The 20,924-nt window shown below is 51.7% G+C and overlaps 1 protein-coding gene across 1 annotated transcript in view; it reads right to left on the reverse strand.

Annotated features, from left to right (window-relative positions):
- The window catches only part of COL2A1 (collagen type II alpha 1 chain), a 30,829-nt gene extending 24,341 nt beyond the window's left edge, over window positions 1-6,488 (reverse strand). The window contains exons 1-5 of the mRNA XM_047066245.1: window positions 6,404-6,488; window positions 2,066-2,272; window positions 629-645; window positions 168-200; window positions 29-61 (exon numbers count right to left, since the gene is read on the reverse strand). Coding sequence (XP_046922201.1) covers window positions 29-61; window positions 168-200; window positions 629-645; window positions 2,066-2,272; window positions 6,404-6,488 — 375 coding nt within the window. The remainder of the gene's footprint in view (window positions 1-28; window positions 62-167; window positions 201-628; window positions 646-2,065; window positions 2,273-6,403) is intronic.
- Between the last annotated feature and the right edge of the window lie 14,436 nt (window positions 6,489-20,924).

The raw sequence follows: 20,924 nt of genomic DNA on the forward strand, positions 1-20,924 counted from the left end.
TGGGAGAAGGGATTTCTCCCTTTCTTACCTGAGGCCCAGGAGGTCCTTTGGGTCCTACAATCTGTGAGAGAGACAGAGACCCAGAGGATGGCAAGTCAGAGGGAGCCCAAGGAGCCGACCCCCTCGGAGCAGTGGAGGCAACCAACGTGAGGACAATGTGTACTTACATCCTTAATGTCTCCGGGTTCTCCTTTCTGTCCCTGAAACACGACACATTGTGAGGCGGAGCCACACAAGCCCATTAAAGCCCCCAGCACGAAACCTTGCCCTGCAGCCTGAGCACTGAGGTCCCCCCCGCCCCGTAACACAGAGCTCTGCCTGCTGCCTACAAAATCACAGGCTGGGTGAGCACAACATTGCTCCTGAAGAAAGCAAAAACAGAAACAAAACAAGGAAAAGAGGGGCACCTGGGTAGCTCAGTCGGTTCAGTCTCCGACTTCACCTTAGGTCACCATCTCCCCGCTAGGCTCGTGAGTTCGAGCCCTGCATCGAACAGCTCTGAGCCTGGGGCCTGCTTCAGATTCTGTGCCTCCCTCTCTCTCTCGGCCCCTCCCCCTCTCACACTGTCTCTCTGTCTCTCTCTCAAATAAACTTTAAAAAAAAAAAGGGGGGGGGGAAAAACCCTTACCTTTGGTCCTGGTTGCCCTGCAAGTGGGAAAGAATAGAGAAGAATGGAAGATTTGTGAGATGGGTTAGCACAAGTTCTTGTGCTCAAACACTCTCTAATGGATTAAACAAAGACAAGGATGCAACCCGGGAAGGAGGCAGCTTCCTGTCCCTCTGTTGGGATGTTAGGGTCACTGGGGTCCCGGGGTTGCTGGAGGTCCCACGAGGAATGGAGAGGACCCAGACTTTGTTATTGAGAAAGCAGTCAGCATGCAAAAGAATGGAGCAGGGCGTATGAAGAGCAAATGAGCAGATCAAGATCTCATGAGCACCAAGAAAGGAAGCACCAGAAGCTGGCAGAAGGTCCAGTCTCTTCTCTCCTCACAGGGGAGGAAGCCCTTCCCACACAGCCCAAGCCCTCCCGGAAGAAGGGTTAGGGAGGTAGAAGGGTCTTACGTTCAAGCGGGGTCTCCTTGAAGCGAGCACAAAAACACAGCAGGGCAGAGGAGTTATAGAAAGCATCGAAGCCAGCACCCCCCCCCCAAATCAATGATCCCTTCCCCCTTCAAAGCAGTGAGGCCCTCACCACTTCCCCCACTGGGGCCTCAGAAATGATCGGGAAATCTAGACCACAAAAGCAGCTTGCCAGTGTTGGTGAAGGTGTTAAGGAAGGGCAACTCCTTGCTTCCCTTTCAACTTTCTTCTCTGTTTGAGTAGGAAGGGGACAGTGAGGGCCACCCAAGAGACCTAGGCATGTGCCCGTCCCCAGCCCCCCCTTTCCCCCGCAGGGAGATGGGGCGTATGTTCCAGTGCTGGGGAGGGGTCACGTGCACACATGTGGTCCACCAGCACTGGTTCTGGCTGGGAGTGAGAAAACCCACCAGAGCGCACGCCTGCAGGGCTCCAGCCCAGCGCCATCTCTCAGAGCCCAGCCCCTCCTTCTCCTATTAACTCGCTTCGTAATTGGCAGTTAACTCCAAGAGAGGTAAAGAAAACAAAAGGCAACTGCCACCAACGTTCCAGATTTCAAAGAGGGAGCCCGCCCTGTCTCCCCACTGAAGACCATTAGTGGTCGTCTACAGAGAAGACAAGGTGTGGGTAACTAATTAATCTGGGGAATTAATCTGGGGTTCCGCCCACAGAATATGGGCTCTCCATTGCGGCTCTAGTGATCAGAGAGGATTCCAGAGAGGATACTTTTGTGGAATCACATCTGTCCTTCCGTATCTTGGAAGCGTACTTTTTTGGAGGTTTTAGGTGAGGAGGGACCCCTCTAGTGTCCCAGGCTCATTCACTTTCAACCCGCAGGCAAGAAGTGGCCTTTCCTTTCAGCTTCAGCTGCCGGGGTCCCATGGATAACCAGCCCCTCTGCCGCGCAGAGATGACCAGCATCCATGGGAGGTTTGCTGCACCTGCAAGTAATTTATTTATGTGGAAGAGGAAATAAATAAATTACGACCACTGGCAGTGGCGAGGTCAGTTGAGCAGATGGGGCAGCACTCTCCGAAGGGGGTCTCAGGGCTGAGGCAGTCTTTCATGTCTTCACAGATTATGTCGTCGCAGAGGACAGTCCCAGTGTCACAGACACAGATCCGGCAGGGCTCGGGCTTCCACACATCCTTATCATTATACCTCTGCCCGTCCTGCACACAGCTGCCAGCCTTCTCTGCACCAAGGGCGGGGCAGGGGAAGCAGAGAGTGAAGGGAAGGAGGGGGTGGGGAGCCAGAAGAGAAAAAGAGAAAGAGGTTGCAGTCAACTTGACATCATTCGAACGCTGAAGAATGTGGGCTCCGGCCATCCAAAAGTAGAGAACTTGGAAATCATTTTTCTAAGACATCATTCAATCTTTTGTGTAGTCAACATATGTTTATTGTGCACCTTGCACTGTGCTATTGACCAGTGAAAACCCTGCCCCAGCAGTGAAGGTGGGCGAGGGGTGCTACTGTAGCATATTCTCTTCCAAATGCCTGGGGCAGACCCGAGGGTGTTGGGGGGGGGGGGGGCGAGGACTCCGACTGGGAACTCAGGAACTGTACAGAGGAGAGGAGGAAATGGAGAGACCCCCCCCCGCCCCCAGCACAGGAACAGAGGCCTTTTTTCTGCCTTCCTCTAGGAACTACGCGATTTGCTAAATACGACTGACAGCTACAATGCAGGAGGCATGTAGAAAATTCAACCCACAAGAATTAGAATCTATAAACAACCAGATTCCAAAAGCGGATATACGGGGTGGGGGTTAAAGGAGGAGCGGTTAGAAATAGGATCATGTCCCACGACTTAAATCATATTAGAATTCGGGCCAATTTGGGGAGGAGGATAGGGGCCCATTCAAACAATGCCCTTGGGACCCCCAGCAGGCTAACAAAATGCCTTGGGAGACAAGAAGGGCGTAGGGGCTCCCCTCTGCTGACCTCCAGCTGTAGCCCTCCCTGGAGAGACCCTACCTTCATCAGAAGACAAACCTCAATGTGGGGGGGGCGGGGAGGGCGCTGGGGGCTTTGAATGCCTGGCCTGGGCTAAGATTAGCCAGTCCGGGCCTGGCCTCCTCCAAGAATGAAGACCGAGAACGGCACGGACTAGTCCCTCTCCACCAGCGCCCTGCCGTCTGGAACTCACCCTGCAAACGAAACCTGTGCTGACAAGAGCGCTCCCGAGAGCGCCAGGGGCTGAAGAGCCCGCACCACGTGCTAGGGAGCGCCCAGCGCTGTTTTTCTCATCAAAATCCCCAAAGCGAAGGCAGCTGCAGGGGATGAATAATAGGAAAGCGCCACAAACCAGGTGGGCGGAGAAAGAAATGGGCCTGCCTCCGGCTCTTTAAGGAGACTCTGAAAACCTAAAGATAAACCTTCCTTTTTTTTTTTTTTTTTTTTTCCCTTGCCACCAGAAGAAATCCGCTCAGCCTTTAGGCAAGATAATCCCGGCCGGAGTAGGGGGATCCCAGGGTAAACACAGAAGTTGCGGGGATACGCCCACGGCTAAACTAGCTGGAAAGGTAGAAATCAGGCGGTGGGGAAGGAGAAGGAGCAGAGGTTAATGGTCTCCCGTCTGGACCGAGGAAAAGCCCACCTTCACCCAAGAGGGCCCAGGGTGAAAAAAGAAAACGCTGGGAGAAGGGGGTGCACCCGAATGCGGGTCAGATTTCTCTAGGAAGGGCGGCCCCGGGATGCGCGGGGGCGGGGCCAGGCAGCGCGGGATGTGGGAGCCGCTGGGTGACTTCTGGCAGCAGCTCTGGACGCGGCTCGCCCACAGACACTGGGAGGGTGAAAAGTGGGATTAAATGACTGCCCCAGAAAGGAGCCAGCCCCGTAACCGGATCCCCTAGGTGTGGACGGAGGAGCCCAGCACCACCATAATTGCTGTTCGAAACCGCTGCCGATAGCATCCCGGCGCGCCTGATCCGGTTCCCCTCATTACCGCAGCGCGGTATAAGTGCTCCTTTGTGGCAGGCCAATTAAAAAGTTACCTCTTTCGGGGAACTGTTTTTGCTTCGCCGCCGCTTTGCGCAGGGCTGGAGCCCGGGAGGTGGCGGCGGGCGGGCACAGGGGGGCATTGTGGAGAGGGGGGTCAGGGAGTCCGGGGGAACCCACCGGACCTCGCCTCTCATGAATGGGGCTTTTCTCGAGCGCACACAGAGCCCGATTCACAGGTCTCCGCAAGGAACCAGTTTAAATAAATACGGGCAGCATTTCAGCCCCATCTGGAAGCCATCGCTGCCAATCTCCCAACGCAAACAAGCCTCACAAAGGAGGATTGAGGTCTCTCCCCTCAGCCGAGGGGCACTTTCGCAGGCGAGGGCTGTGAAATGCAGATGTGGGTCAAAGACGCCGCCTCCAATAAGTTTCTCAAAGTCGTGGACAGATGGGGAGGAGGGGCGTGCCCGAGCTCTAGGTTTCTGACATTCCTGACGTCCACGCAGACTGTGCCTTTCCCCACGTCACTTCTTTGGGTCCACCGACCCAGGGGAGGGGGTTACGAGGCTCGGATGCGCCTGGGAGCGAAGTCAACCGCCCCGATGCACTCCCCCCCCCCACCCCGGGGAGGAGGAGGAGGAGGAGGAGGAGGAGGAGGAGCGACTGGAAGGTTTGGGCCCAAGAAACTGTGGAATTCACTCACTCCCAGGAAAGTTGCGGCGGTGAGAGCGCTCTGCCATTTAAGTGAGCGCCTCTAATGACAGAGGGAGAATTTGGGAATTATTTTAAAGTCACTTAGCTAATTTCACTGTGCACTAAGCAGAGGTCAGTCAAGAAGACAGCTTTGTGGGTGTACAGGGAAATTGAGGACAAAAATATAGCCAGTCCGAGCCGGAAACACTGATGGACACACCGTATCCCAACAAGTGCCCGGGAGCGCGCCGCCAGGTTAGCGCAGCACGCGACGACCCGGCCAGAATCTCCTGCCCCGGGCTCGCTGCGACTGCGCCGCGGGCTCCAGTCCTGCCCCCGCCTGGGTCAGCCACTCTAATGAACGGAAAGTCCTCCTGGGCCCAGAGCCCTCCAAACCGTCTCTGGAGACAGCCTGGTGGCAGGAGACACCAAATAGAGCCTCGTCGGCAGAGGGATTTTGATCCCCCCCCCACCTCCATCCCGCCTCCCCAAACAGTTTCCTCTGCGATTGATTTACAATCTGTAACATACAAAGACAGGGCTGGAATCCCAGCCATCGGAAACGTGCCCAAACACGTGGGGAAAAAAAAAATCCTCTCTACCTCTCTAATACACTTTCCAGGCTTCGTTTGTCCTGAATATAATCCCAGACAGTGGGACTTTACCAAAGGAGACGATGGAAAGGTGAGATCCGAACCGCCTTTGGACTAGACTGTAAAACTGCCATCTCTAACTATATTCGGCTGAAATTGTTATAGCAATTGACCAACTGTGCCCCCTTCCTCTGCTACACACACACACACACACACACACACACACACACACACACACACAGAGCCTAGCCCGGTGAGTTCCAGAAATTTAGAAGAGTAACTCATTGTAGTACCTCCGGAGTTTGGAGGGGAAGACGGCGGGGAGGGGGCGCTATTTTCTGGGGCGTTTGAAAAAAGCACGGTCTGGTTGGAATGTTATCGCCTTTCAGATGGCCTCTCCTACGGGGAGTTTCTGTACCCGTTAGAGGCACGGCCAAAGCCGAGATGAGAACGAGGGCTGCACCTTGCTCCTGCGCCAGCCGGGAGGGGGAGGAAACTGCGAGAGGCGCTGAGATCTCAGAGCGCCTCTCCGAAGCCTCTCTTTTGTGGCCTCCGATTTCAGCCCACCAGATTCAGAGCATCTCCTTTGTCTAACTCCCCTTTGAACCTTCCAGCCACCAACCCCTGGACGCGGCTGCGAGGTCAACCCTTTGGCGCTTGCTCGTCCCTTCCTTAGAGCCCTTTCCAACTTCTCCTAAGATCGATGGGCCACGACCTGTTTTGCTGCACTCCGAGTGCTTCGGGGAGGTGAGTTGGGTGGGTGTGCGCCTGCTTAATTATCAAAGCTGGTGGAAACGAGCGCGCTTAAATCTATGCGCAAACATCTCGACCCGACACTTTGCACGTTTCAAATTCCTGCGCAAAGTAGAGACCTGCAAATGCCTCCAACTGCGACCTGCACCAGCCGACGCTCCAACAGAGCCCCTGACTTGCAGAACTCCGCTAGGTGAGCCCCTGCGCATCATGCGCCCAAGTCTCGGCGCGCTATGACCCCGGGAGCCACTCTAGCCTGGACCCGCCGGCTCCAGAGAGGGAGAGGGCCGGGGGAGGGTGCGAAGGGACGGCACAGAAGGGTGGCAGGCAGGGACCGGGCGACTTACGGACATCCTGGCCGTGACACCGAAGGACAGCGGCGACAAGCAGCGTCAGCAGCACCAGCGTCTGGGGAGCCCCGAGGCGGATCATGGCTCACCGCGGGGCCTGGCGGAGCCGGCCCGAGCGGAGCGCAGCGAGGCGGCAGGAGCACGGCGTGGGTCCGGGTCTCTACCGCGCCCTCATGCAGGAGGCCCTCGGAGCAGGAGGAGGAGGCAGGAGACCCGGCAGCCCAGCAGCGCTCTGCGTCTTCTCGCCTCCGCGGAGCCCGTTATATGCGTCCGGCCCCTCTCGAGGCTGGCGAACTCGCCCAAACCGCGGGCCGCCCCCGGCCCCCCGCCGGGCTGTAACCTGAGACCCCGCCCCCGGAGCCGGCCTGGGCCCAGCCAGAGCCCGCACCTGCCTGGGCCGGACCCCCCTCTCCGCTAGCCCTGCTTCCCGCCCCCCACCCCTAGTGTGCCGAGTGGCCTGATCGGGCGGGGCGCAGAGACGGCTGCTGTCCTCCCCCCAACCCAGGGCTGCGGCGCTGCCCCCTCCGACCACAGGCGGGAAGGGGGGCCTCCGGCCCCTCCCCTCGGAGTTCTGCCCAGATTGGAGGGGCGGGGGGTGTTTGCAGAGGCGCAGGCCGCGAGCCCTAGACCGTGGACGGAAAAGACTTGGGAGGGAGGAGGGAAAGCGGTAGAAAGGAGCAGCGGGGGAGAGTTAGCGGGGCTCCGCGTTGGGACCTAGGGCAGGGGGAGGGGAGGAGGGCGCAGGGGGAGCTCGCGATGGTATCCGGAATCCAACTCTTGGAAACTGGCAAGCAAGGCCAAGTTTGGGGAGGTGCCCCGGCCTATCTTCTAGCCTTCTGGCCGCTTCCCGGAGTACCTGGCCCCGGGGCTCCCACCTGGAGATTCGGAGCGACAGGCCCCAGCCCCTCCCCCACCCAGCTCTGCGAAGAAAGAGCCTCCTCTGGAGCCTTGGCAGAAGTTGGCCGGAGCCAATCGCCAGGAAAGGGGCCGGTGTGTTACAGCACAGAGGGAGACCTGTGTGAAGGTGTGGGGGCGGGGGCAGGCCCTGGGAAGGGGGCTTGAGCAGCGACAGAGGACGGAGGGAGCCCAGACTAAACCGTGCGTGCTGCCGAGGTGGGGGACTGTCTAGTTCCAGGCTCAGACGTGGTGTCTGCTCTTCCTGGCCGGGGGCCTGGAGAGGGCCCCGGGGGGGAGTGGGCACTGCCGCCCGGGGTTGAGCAGTTCTGGCCAGGGACATTGGTCACTGCTGCAGCCCCGTCCAGGGAGTGAGGCGGCTGCTCCAGCTGGACCGAGTTCTGTGAGCCAGGGGAGAAGCCAGAATTTCCTAGTTGGCCCCCTGGCCCTCTTGCTGCTTCCCACCTCACTTCACCTTCCCCGGTGAGCTCCCTTGGGGCATCTTGGCCGGATGCTGCCTCCTTCTCAGGGCTCAGCCACGCTCTTCTCTTGGCTCCTGGTGACTCACTCCATTGATATTAGAGAGGAAAGGACCCCAAACAGACCTTCTTCCTCCTGACGAGATGGTTTTCTGTCCCCGAGGACTGTCAGGTCTCTCAAACAACTTTAGGAAAAATACAAACTTCCGTGAAACTTGGACTTGGGGGTCTGACTTGCCCGGATCTCCCCTCCTCGGCGGTGGGGTTTTTGCTGTGCTTTCCTTCTGGAAGTTGAGGGCACTTGGAAGAAGCTACACAGGGAGTTCTGGGCTTCCCTTCCCTCTCTCCACTCCCCCATGCTATGAAGCTTCCCTGAGTAGAGCCCCGAATTCCAAGAGTGCAGGACTTGTGTGCATGTGTGCTGGCCAGAGAGAGAAAGAACTGTCACTGTTTAAAGAGATGGCTCCACATTTTCATGCAGTCCGGATGGAGGTGGGTGAGGGACTGAATCACTGGTTCCAACTCCTCTACCCGCCAGGGGCCTTCCTTCGCTCTCTTCCTCACCTCCTGTTCAGGGAGGTTGCATTAAGCTCTGAGTCTTTCCTCGGCCCCGGGCCTCTGCCCAGAGAAAGCTGCTCTCAGGCCTACAGTGTCCCAGTGCCCTCCTTGGGGCCATGGGTCCCATCTTCCACCGGGAAGGTAGGATGACCAAATCCCAAGACCCCCTGGGTGAAAGCCCCTCTGAGAAGCCTTCTCGGATATCTCTAGAACACAATGTCTCCCTGCCTTTCTGAATCCCTCCGGCACTTGTAGCCCGTATCCACAGTTACACTGTAAGATACATATGTTTTCTGTGTGGTTTTCATTTTTTTTTTTAACCCTTGCATTAACTGGTCTTATCTTACCAACGAGCCTGGGAGCCCCTTGGGACAAGAGCACTGCCTTAGGTGCACCCCCTGTGGACTAGTGCATTTAGTTGCAAAATATGATTTCTTTTGTGATGCAAGCAATACATAGGCAGCTATCAAGCTAGGCATGCATACAACTGACCTCAAATAGAAATGGCCATAAAAGTTCAACCGAAAACAAAGTCTTGGGGAAAACACTAAAATATATGAAAAAATTAAAGCCTATTTCAAAGTGATCTAGTTTGACCAGCGGCAAAGTGCCACATACTTCTGAGCTAAGTTGCTCTTGATTTCATCCTCTGTCGCTGTGATTCATCTTTGCTAGTGAACTCTTTCTACATATAAGAACTCTGGATTCTTCCCAGTAATCATGGTTCATCTGTGAATACAGTTTCGTTCTCCACTTGCTGTGGCGGGGGGGGGGGGCGGATTTTGTTTTCATCAGAGAAGAGAATTGAGCAAAGCAAAATAAAATTTAAAATTTAAATCAACAAAGCCGAAATAAATTACGGCAATTATTTAAATGTAAAGCCAACTAAACACCAATATTAATATTTTACCCATTCGTGAATCCAAACAACTACCATTTCAAAACCTCTAATTTGTGACTCAGACTAAGACTGAACCTGTATGTGGCAAAAAGAGAAAAAAAAATCATGGATTTGGAGATTACTTACCCAGCAATCTCACTATCCAGAACATAGCCAAGAAGCTGAAAAGAAGAGGAAATAAACCGGTGAGCAGGGGAAGAAGCACCACTCGGAAACCTGAGCAGCCATAATTCACGTCACGGACTAAAAGCATATGCATTTTATGCATAGTACAGCCCCTCTTGCCCTGGGTGTGTTGGTCATGGTTTAGATATTGCATTCACAGGTAATGTCATCTGACCTCACCGATTAGATGCAGAAAGATAGAGGTAAGATAGCAAAACAGTTGTGGGACGAAAGCACAATAAGAACGGCAAGAAGGGACAAGAAAAGAAGACAGAAAACGCAATATGAAGTTGACACAGTGAATAAAGGACATGGTAGCCTGGGGCCAAGAGGGCTGGGGTCAAATGCTCCATGGTCCTCAATGGCACCAGGGGGTGTCCAGCTTCATAGCATCTGCCGCAGTGCTGTGGTTCATAGTGATGAACTTCAATGTCCAGGAAAATGTTCATTTGAGTTTAATATGGTCCCTTTGAGGAGGCAGGGAGCTACGCATTACATTTTAGAAAGGTCTCCGTGAAACATAATGAAAATAAATGTTTGTTCACTTAAAGTAAAAAAAATCTCCTGTCCTAGCAGTGCAAAATAGATGTGGAAGCGCCGCGGTGCCTTGAACTGCAGAACTGTATCAAAGAGCTGCTGGTTCCCCCACTCGGTGGAAGAAAAGCATGGATGGCTGAGGACAAAGGTCCCACGTGGCCTCGTCATCCACTTACACCTTGGAGAATAACACGCCTGATAGCAGGTAGAACATTTGGCGATCAAACAGACACAATCGGTGCATCTGCCCCAGATCAGATCGATGCGGTGAGACAGATGGATGAAGCCAGTCATTTTTGTATGGTGTAGACAAACTAACCGTTCAACTATTTTTCCCTTTTTATGGGCATATTAAATTTAGACTTCCGTAGACACAGACTCACTGGGAAAGATATTTGTAGGTAGACTGGAAAGAAAGGGTCTTTCTCTCCCTCTGCACAAATTCCATTTAAAAATAGTGATAAAGTGAGGAAGGACTCGCATTCCAAAGAGGTAAACCCACCCCAAATATGGCAGGTGGTGAAGGCGCACACTTCACTCAGCCTCTAGCCGCACTTCACCCAGACGGCCGGCCAGCCGTGGTGGAGGGCTGGCGGGTCCGCCTCGTTCAGTGACATTCAGCTTCTGTCGGTTGGGCTCAGTTCAGACGTCCTTTCAAGATGTGTTTATGTTTTCCTTTGGCATTTTGGGGGCAGAGTAACAGAATCAGGACTATCCAGGATAGGGTTTCCAGATTCATGGTGTACATTCCATCCCATAGGAGCATAAATGTGTTACTATGTGTCTTCAAATGCAAACAACATCAAGAATCCCACTCTGTCCTCCGTCCTGTCTCAGCCCCGTGAGACTCCAGCTTAGCGCTTCTGTACGAAACGGGGAGATAGAGAGGGTGAAGAGACTGCCTTTGGATTCTCGTAAAGGAAACAAGAGAAAAAAGGAATTTGAGAAATGCTGCAAGGAAGGTACCCTCCTAAAAAAAAAAAGGAAAAGAAAAGAAACCACACAAAGAGAGAGAGAGAGAGAGAGAGAGAGAGAGAGAGAAGGACAGAAAGAATAGCAGAGAGCAACGCTGGGGAAGGCTTCCTGGGAGAAGTTTGCCTCTGGGACAGGTAGGGTTTTGAAAATGCAGAGGCATAGGAAGGGCACGGGTTGGCTCCTATAAGAAGGCAAACAGGCAATGAAGCAGAAGACATGGCAAGGCTCCCAGAGCAGTGTGGAGTCAGCCTTGGGGGCCACCGGGAATAAGACGTAGCCGTCCGGATGAAATCAAGGCCAGACGCAGAGGACTCCATGAATGCCGCTATTTGTCACTGAGTCTGCCTCAGACCTGCCTCTCTTACTTCTCCTCTCTCCCACTTCAACTTGTCTCCCACTAGATAGGCCTTTTGCGGAAAAAGAGAGAAAGGTGTCTGGGGTTGTTGTTGTTGTTTTTTTAAGGTTTACTTTTTGAAGAAATACAGAGATGATCTTCCCATTTCCCTTCCTTCCTTCCTCCTTCCTTCCTTCCTCCTTCCTTCCTTCCTTCCTTTACATAAGCCTTTCATACCAAGTCTTGCGTTTTCTTAAAGTGCATGGTGTTCTGGCTTCTAAGGAACGTGTGTCTCTCTCATCAGTCCTTGGTGGTGCTGGGGTGCAGGGAAAAACACAAATGCCTCAATGCAGAGATGTCGGAGCACTCCCAGCAGAGGCTGTGAGTGAGGCAGTCGGTTCTGCATCGGAAGGTCGTCCAGCCACCGCCGTGTCCCAGAGCCAGAGAGCCTTTGCTCTGGGCACTCGTCCAGCAATGGCACAGCGCAGTGGCTCCAGGGGCACCCCTGGAGGGGCCCCAAACCTGCCAGACAAGTGAAAGTGGGTGGCTTCTGTCTCCCATGTCTCTCCCTCCCTCGCACTCCTCACTTACATATCGCCAGTACCGTGGGGTTGTGCCCTGAGTCGTTCGTTCATTCCCTCGTCTATTCTTCACGCATGTAGAGAAATCCTACGCGACTCTCTTCTCATACGTCCTGGAGACCAGGGGCCATAACGTACACACGGCGGGTCTCCATAGGTGCCGAAACAGTTGAGTGTCCTAAATCTTTGCGACTGGCAGTGTGGTCCGTGGACAAGCATCCCCAACCTACCCTGGGGCCTTGTTAGAAAAACAGAACCTACTAAATCAGAACTGGCGTTTTCCCGAGATCGCCAGATAACTCAGATGCCCATTAAAGCTGGAGAAGTGCCCGTCTAAGGACTGGTGGTGATGGCTAGTGAGTTGTGCCCCCTCCCAGCCCCCCCCCCGGGCTGATGGAGTGGCGTGGTCTGCAGTTAGCAGACGGTGGGGATCCCACGTGCCCTGTATCTGCAGGCATGGCAGGGTGGGGGCCCAAGTCCAGGGCCGGGGGACAGGAGCTGAGGGAGAGGGATGGACAGAAGGTTGTAGAGGGGGCACCGCTTTGAAAGGCCTGCTGCTGGGGGTGTGAGCGTGTTAACTCTCAAAGGCCGGCTCCTTCTGTGGTAGGGGGGAGGTCACTTTCCCTGTGTTCTATTTCTGAGGGGAAATGGGGTCAGCGCGAGGAAGAGCCTGAGCTCCGTGGAGACGGCGTCAGGGCAGAGCAGGAGACAAGTGGAGGCTGACGTCGGACCCCTTTCCCAACAAGCGCCTCAGCCCTGCCTCTCAGGGGCCGCTCACCCATGAACTCTTCCTGGGTGGGAAGCGGCACGGAAAGCGAGGAGCTAGACAGGGATGCTTCTGGGCCTAGTGGGGCGCGCACCCTTCAGAGAAAGCCAGGCGCCTGGAAGCCACGTTTATTCTGCCCCCGTTGGGGGGGGGGCGGGGGCCTGCCCTCCAGGAAGTCCCTGAAAAGCTCAAGGGAACTTGTGGCAAGCTTCTAGTGGGTTCCCCTGCCAAAAACAACCTCTGGAGGGAGCAGGACACTGTGTACTGCCCTTCTCCACACCGCAAACCCAACGAGGGCACCTTGTCTGCCCTGCCTGAGGCACCTGTCCAGGGGCAGCCGGAGCACCATTCTGTCCGCACGCCCGCACCAGCTCTAGCCTGCAGGCCAGCTCCTCGGCTGACACCCACCCGACGCCCTTGAAACCCCTCCCTCAGAGCCTTGGAGTCCTTCTTGACTGCCCCCCCCATCCTCCTTCCTGTCCCCTCCCCTTCCTGTGCCTTCAGCTCCACTGTGCTAAGCACCAGCTATGCTCTAGGCACTTGCTAAATGGTTTGGGGGACACAAAGAAAGATCTATTTAATATGGATCCTATCCTCAAGGAGATTACCGCCCCCCCCCCAGGAGATACTCACATAAAAAGCCAAACTAAGAGGTAAAAACATGATAATATGTTGTGATGAGGTGTGACGGCCATGCCCTGTAGGAAGCACTCTGTCCTGGCCTTTAACTGAGACTCGCTCTTGACACAGCCTTGGGCAATGAGGACAGCTTGGTCACACCTGTGCTACACCGGCGTTACTAATCTCCTTCCGAGCTCCAGAGATCTGCCTTCTTCCACCCCCACCTTCACCCCCAATGATAAGTCTCTTCCTGTGGCAGCTTAGCTATGTGACCAGCGAGGCCCCCACAACGGGGTTTGCTCCTTGTCACATAGGGACCCCGCCCTGGAGTCCTCCGCTGGTTGTCCGAGCATCTCCTTCCCATGCAATCAAGCGAGAGTAAAGAATCCCGCGGGCATCCGGTTGTCACCTGTGCCAGCCCGCCAGGACATCAGTCTAGTGTCACCCTCGCAGTACCTAGAAACACATCTATCCTTACTGTTTTCTTGGGTACACATAAAAAGAAACGAGGGTTGCCCTTCGACCCGCTCAGGTTCAACACGGCAAGTGCACTTCCTAGCTTTGCCCCCTTGGGCGAATTACGCAGCTTCTCTGAATCTCATCTATAAAACCAGGATAACAGCAATGTGCTCACGGGCTCATGGTGAGGACAAATCAAGTAACAGATGTGGAGTGCTTTACCGAGGAGGCTCAGAGTCGTGTTTCTCATCCTCAGCACCGCTTTCCTTGGTCACTTCCCTAGTTACTGACCCTCATCCCGTCTGTCTTGTCACCCCATACAGAAACAATACCACTTCTCTGTGTTTAATCAAGTCGCATTAACATTTTTTGTCTTAACTGTTATGTCTCCATGAGTTCGGATTACAACTAACGGCGTCTAGGCTGATCAACGAACATCCTGCAGTTTGAGGCTTTCAGCTGAAGACGTTGAAATTATCTTAAAATCCGTAACACAAGCTCTGGGTGCACAAACTTTCAGTATTACCTGAAAAGCATCCTTGGCACTGGGAATATGTGGATTTGATACTCGGGCGCAGCTTTTCCCTAAGAAGGAGACCGGGATCTTGTCACGTTGTATGGAGGCTGGGAAGACGAAAATAGCAGCTGACCTCCACCGTTATCAGGTTAAACAAGAAGACAAGTTTGATTTGACTGTCGAAAGATAAGATTTGGGGGAAACCACCTGCAAGGCTTTTTGATCCGGTTGGATGAGGAGCTTGAGAAGATCTAACTCAAAGAGAGGGAGAAGTTAGTTCTTCTCAGGTCAGGATAGCGACAGTGTGATGTTTCCCAGGGAGGGAGAACGATTCAAAATGAGTGAAAAAGATGCCTCATCCTATCTTGGTGTTTCTATGTCTTTAAATCTTGCTTAGAATTATGGAGCTTTGTTTCTAAATTTTCCTGGGGCATCTGGGTGGCTCAGTCAGTTAAGCGTCTGACTTCGGCTCAGGTCACGATCTTGCGGTTTGTGAGTTCGAGCCCCGCCTCGGGCTCTGTGCTGACAGCTCAGAGCCTGGAGCCTGCTTGGGATTCTGTGTCTCCCTCTCTCTCTGCCCTTCTCCCACTTGCATTGTGTGTGTGTGTGTGTGTCTCCCCATCTCAAAAATAAACATTAAAAAAAATTTAAATTATGTATTCTGATTCTTTGTAATCTTTATACTTAACTGCATTTACAGAGGGTTCTATTTTGTCAGGGAAGGTATATTTAAATAGAAAACCGCATGCGCCAGGTTATTCAAACTGTCCACAGATACAACCGAATATCCACCTGGTGGCAGAGGGTCACAATTGCAGGCAAAGTGCCCAGGAGCCCGTGGGCTGAGGAGTGTGATTTAGCAAATGTCAGTGGAGGTCACATCACTCTTCTATAAGGGTTGTAAATACTTAACATTCTCCTTGTGAATTCAGTGACTGTGTTTATTCTTGGCGAGCACCTACCAGAAGTCTTTTAAATGACAGCGCTTAGCAGATGTTAGAGTCCCCTAATATTAATGCCTGTGAGTGTCTGTCCAGTCTGGTGTATTTGTTCTTGGAATTAAACTAAAGGGCAGGGATTCCTTTTGTCTAGCACAGATTCTCAGTGGAGATAACACTGAATGGTGATAACCCTGGGATAGTTGTCTAGCCTGAGAACTGGTAAGTAACATGATCGGTGCCAGGGTAGGGAGAAAGAAAGGAGATTTGAGAAACGCTGGAGGATATGTTTATTAAGAGCTGACTTTTTATCACTTTGGTGCCTTGGGCTGCACAGCTTGCGAATGTGCAGGGGGGTGTATCCGTAGGCTCACAAACGGAGCTTCCCTTCTCTACCAGCTTGGAAACATTCTCTGTGGTTGCAGTGCTCATCACAACCTCTTTATGCATGATGAATTACTCATTAAAGATGTTGCTTTAACGCTGAGATATGTGGGGGCAGCGGAGGGGGTTAGTCATCCCAGGAGGAGTGTGTGCAAGGTGAATCCAGCAGTAGGATGTGACGAGTGGGAGTGAGAAGGCAGGAAAAAAGCAATTTCATTTACCATCTTTTCCAGAAAATATTTCAAAAACACCTATGTTATGTATGGTCTTAGAGACACAAATTTATGCAATATTCTATTTCTTCTCTTGAACGGCATGTACATTCTTGCAAATCTCTTGGGCATGAAGCGGTGAAAAGAACACTGGCCTTGGACTTAGGAACTCTAAATTTTGCACTGACCTGTGCATTTAATTTGCTGTGTGATCTTGATCTAACTGCTTCATTCTCTGGGCCTCAGAGGCTTCATCTGTAAAGTAGGGTAGCTGCATGTGGTTTTGTGCTGAGAGGCACCAGCTCTAGTCTGTTTCCCTGTCCCCTTGACCCTAATCCTAGCAGAATTTAGTTTTACTATCAAGGACCTATCAATGGAATCTGAAATGAGCTAAAATAAGAGATCAACTGGATGAAAGTTTTCCCACCCAGAAGCTCCTCTCCCCCTGGGACTCAGCACCTCTCTCCCAGCCCCACTTGTCTCCTGGGGGCCCATGCTGGCTGCCCAAGAAGAGGCAGAGGGGTTACCCAGAAATAGAGAAATAGAAAGCAGGATGTCTCCAGACACTTCCCTTTCCCCAAGACCCAGGGGAAAAGGCAGAGAGAGAGAGAGAGAGAGAGAGAGAGAGAGAGTGTGTGTGTGTGAGAGAGAGAGAGAGAGAGAGCATGTCCAGATTTGTCATCTCTGAATTGGGTGGAAGGTGGGTGCATCTCAGCCCATCTTCTGGGTTATAATGACTAATGATGACAGATGCTCTGACAGGGATCACCTGGGGCCCTGCATTTTTTTGCCTGATTCATGGGCCAGCCAGAGGTAGGGGAGCATTTCCAGTGCAACCCGGTGATTCATCTCTGCCATGCTGAGTTGTCCTGGTTGCAAATCTACAAGAATGTAATTGATGCCCAAGTAGACATCAATTAATCAACCAGTGTTTATATGGTGGTAGTCCATGGACAAAGGCGTTAGTGCTCTAACCCGAGCAAGCATTAACTGAGCACTTACTACAGGTCCAGAGCATGCGCACTCTGCAAGGAGAACAAAAGAAATGTGTTCTAGTCCCTGCCCTCAAGAGAGCTTCAATCACATTTCAAGAGTTGGCCCCTCGAATGGGGTGTCAGAGACACAGAGATCCTTCAAGACAGAGCTACCTGATAGAACTTTCTGTGATGATGGAAACATTCAGTGTCTGTGCTGTTCAGTATGGTAGCCACTAGCCACGTGTGGTGCTTGAGCACTTGAAGTGTGGCTAATGCAACTGAGGAACTGAATTTTTAAGTTTATTTAATTTTAATTTTTAAAACTTTAATTAAATGGCCATATGTGGCCAGTAGTTATCATACTGGACCATGCATCATGTCCTTGCTATTCAAAATGTGTCCTGCAGACCAGAAACATCACATCACTTGGGAGCATGTCAGAAATACAGAATTTCGGGCCCCAGCCCTACTGAATCAGAACCTTCCTTTGAATAAGATCCTGAGGTCATCTGTTTGTACACCAAGTTTGAGAAGCACTGGGCTAGGGCACTGCTTCCCAACTTGACTGCATATTAGAATCACTTACATATCAGGACGCTTTTAAAACTCCCCGTGTTGTGACTGCACCCCAGACAAATGAAACCAGTATTTGTGGGGGGTGAAACCCAGGCACCCATGTTGTTTAAGCCCCCAGGTGATCCCAGCGTGCACACGAAGTTGAGAACGGCTACTCTGGGGCCAGGCAGCCAGCCTGGGTCACACTCTGATGGATGAGTCCATGTGAGGGCCAGCGACTCAGCCTTAGCCTCTAAATTCACTTGTTGGGCCCAGCTGCCTGGGAAGCCAAAGGGAGTTATTCATTCTCAGCAAGTGTAAGAACTGGCTGGGGTTTATGTTTGTTTCCAGCGCCTAAGTGAGATGTTCATTAGTTTTTGACAAAACACGTCCAAATGCCACAGCACCAAAGGGTATTGAGCCAGCCGGGTCACTGAAGGCTGGGAAGGGCTGATTCACTTCCTCACTCTGGGGCCCGGATACCCTGGCATCCCAGAGCAGCCCCATGAAGGGAGCTATTATTCCCACTCAGGGTGGAGGCGGCTGGTTTTTCCAATGCAACTTGTCTTCAGCTGTCCCTTACTGCTGCTCAGCAAGTGCCCAAGGGTCATTGGGGCCAAAGAGAAAAGGTGGGTTTTCCTGAACAGCCAGACTCTCATCCTGTTGATCTGAACAAGACCTGAGAGGCCCCAGCCACTTTCTAGTGATGAATGACATTTGCAGAGATGATTCTTCATCTCCCAGAGGGTGAAGTTTCAGGGAAAGCACATGTGAAATCGGGGTCTGAAGAAATTGGGTCCCACCAGAAGCAAGACTGTCCCAAGGGATGGAGCTGCAGCCCCTGCGTGGGGTGTTGATTTCCAGAGTCTCACTGAGGAACATCATCCTTGACTCAGGTGATATGGAGATGCAAATGATTCACTTTGGAAATGAGATCCTCAACTATGTGACTTTTGGCTCATTTGTCTTGACATATCCATAGAATTTCTTAAGCTCTGAATCCACAGCTCTTCTCATGCATTGCATGCTGACCTTAGGAGAGTCGGCGAATACAAGGGTGTCTTTAGGAAGACAATGAGAGAGCCAGCCATGATTTTCGCCCATCTTGGAGCAAGGGAGGAACCAAGGCCAGCACTGAGAGTTTCCAAGGACAACCAGAGCAAATGCCTCTCTGCTTTCTCTCCACCTCCAGGTCCATCTTCACCCGTAGGTCACCAAGCATCTTCCAGATATCCAGATATCCTTAAAAAGCTTTGTTAGGCAGCAGGTCCCTAGACCACAAGCCACATATGAATGAATGAGGCTTTCTCTGTGCTCTGGCTGATATGAGCCCATTTCCTGGGGAAGATTAGGAAGGAGGCAGGGAGAGGATTTTTCTCCCCTCCGTGGTTGCCTAGGTGAGGTTGTGCCCAGGGGAAAGAGAGAAAGTTGGCCAAATGTTATCTCTTCCAGCTTTCTTAACTCTATTGCTGTCCTGTTGTCTCTCTGAAGACTTGGTGTCACTCACCTACAATGACGTCTGGGCTATACAATTAGCACTTTGCTAAGTGCTCGCTAATTCTTCAATGGCACTTCATCACCATGCCATAAAGCATCAGGACCCCGCAGGCTCCTTGGAGGCCAAAGAGTCCAACACTCTTGACTCACAGATGGGGGAAATGGGGCCCAGGAAGCAGTGCTCTGAGCATATTGGAGCCTGAAGCTAAAGGAGAAATCAGTAATACTGATTCCATATCTATTGAAAACTTTGGTATTTTGTTCATTATGGATTTTTGCATTAATTTTTTAAAACAGTGCCTTAAAATCCTCTCTACCTTAACGACTGAGTTTTTTGGTGCCCCTTCAAGTTTATACCCGAGGTGAGTGTGTGACTTGAGGCCTGGCCCTGGCAGGAAGAGTTGCCCAAGATGACACTAGTTTTGGCCAAAGGCCAAAGGAGAACTTGGGTCTTCCAAATCTGTGAACTTCCTTCTTTTATGTTCACTTCAAGTGCAAATCCTATCTCTCCAAATAAGTGGAAAGTTCCAGTGGGCAGGGAGCTGAATTGGTAGAATAATGATACCCTTATAAGGTTATTGTCCAACCAGAGAAACAATATTTACAAGTTCAAGAAGCTGCAAAATCATTCTCTAAATACATGATTGCTGTTGATGGTTGTGTCAAGCTATTGTTACTGCAGTGAGATAATAAGAGATATGGGGACACATTCCAAGATGTGGACTAGTTCCCCGGCCCAACTCTCTCTCACCTGTACTACTTTCCAAGTGAGGAAGCCCCTTCCATTCTTTCCAAACCCAGGCTGATGACATTCTTCAAGAGTTTTGTTTCTTTGATCAAGCTTTACCACATCTGTGGTTCTTTTACTCACCCCATGCTCCTGGCATAGAGCACAGCCGTGGGACATGGCAAATGAACAATAAACAACAACTGAGCACCAAGGATCACCTCTTCTGTGTAATGGCTGCGTGACATGGCGCATTGCTCGGTATGGCGGCACCATGTTGATGGACATCCAGTTGCTTCTCTCCTTCCCTTTCCTGCTCTTCCCTTTCCCTCTCAATCTCTCTTTCTCTCTCCCCCTAACTTTTTGGCTGGGGTTAAGCCTTTTTTTTTTTCCCTCCAGGGTTCTGCATTGCAGAGGTATGTAATGCACATAGTTTTCTCAGAAAGAGTACATGTTCCCTGCCCAGAATCAGTGCTGCTTGGGATTCATGTCCCCTACCTATAGGGTCAGCTGTGCCCCACTCAAAGGGAAGACCTGTAAACCCCAAAGTATGGAAAGTGTGGTTCGGTGGTGAGATGTTACAGACAACCCATTTCCTAAAGTGTCTGTGAGCATGGCTGCTGGAAGAGCCCAAAAAGGAGAAAGGAAAGCCACCTTGCTGGGAACCAAGTTGGGTCAGCTTTGCTTCAGCTACAAAGAAAGGAAAGTACACTTGGTCTTTCTTCTCTCCCTTTTTTGCATCATTATTCTCTTTTTTTTTAAGAAAAAAAATCATAATTTTAATATTATTTTTAATAGGTAATTCATTCTCATGATTCAAAATATCAAAGGTATAGAAGGTAAAGTCTCCTCCCAGCCACTTACTTCCCCTTCCAGAGGGGACCAACTTGACCTGTCCTCAGGTACCTGTCCAGAGATATTCCAAGCATGCCCAAACATCTGTGCATAAAATCTCCCACTCCTGTTACAAATGGTAAAAAGTCATCCCTCCCCTCTCTTAGCGCAAATGGGAATGTACTCCATATACTGGTCTTCACACAGGACTTTGGTTTTTTTGTATCTTGGAGATGATTCCATACCAACCCATTAAATATGTTCTCATTGTTTTAATGATGCTTTACTATTTCATTGTATGGCATACTACAATCTGTTTAACAAGTCCCCTTTTGATGGACATTTGAGCTCTTTTTAGTCTTTTGCTGAAGAAATGCTGCAGTAATATTGGTATATATGTCACTTTGCACATACACACATTTATCTGTAGGATAATTTCCTAGAAGCAGAATTGCTGGGTCAAAATTGATGTGCGTTAAAAAGTTTGACAGGTAGGGGCGCCTGGGTGGCTCAGTCAGTTGAAAGTCTAACTCTTGATTTTGGTTCAGGTCATAATCCCAGGGTTGTGGGATCAAGCCCTGCGTTGGGCTCTGCGCTGAACATGGAA

This window comes from Lynx rufus, unplaced genomic scaffold, assembly GCF_022079265.1.
Source record: "Lynx rufus isolate CCGP_SWC_20201006 ecotype Redwood Valley unplaced genomic scaffold, mLynRuf1.p SCAF_7, whole genome shotgun sequence".
In the NCBI taxonomy this organism is placed as follows: Eukaryota; Metazoa; Chordata; class Mammalia; order Carnivora; family Felidae; genus Lynx; species Lynx rufus.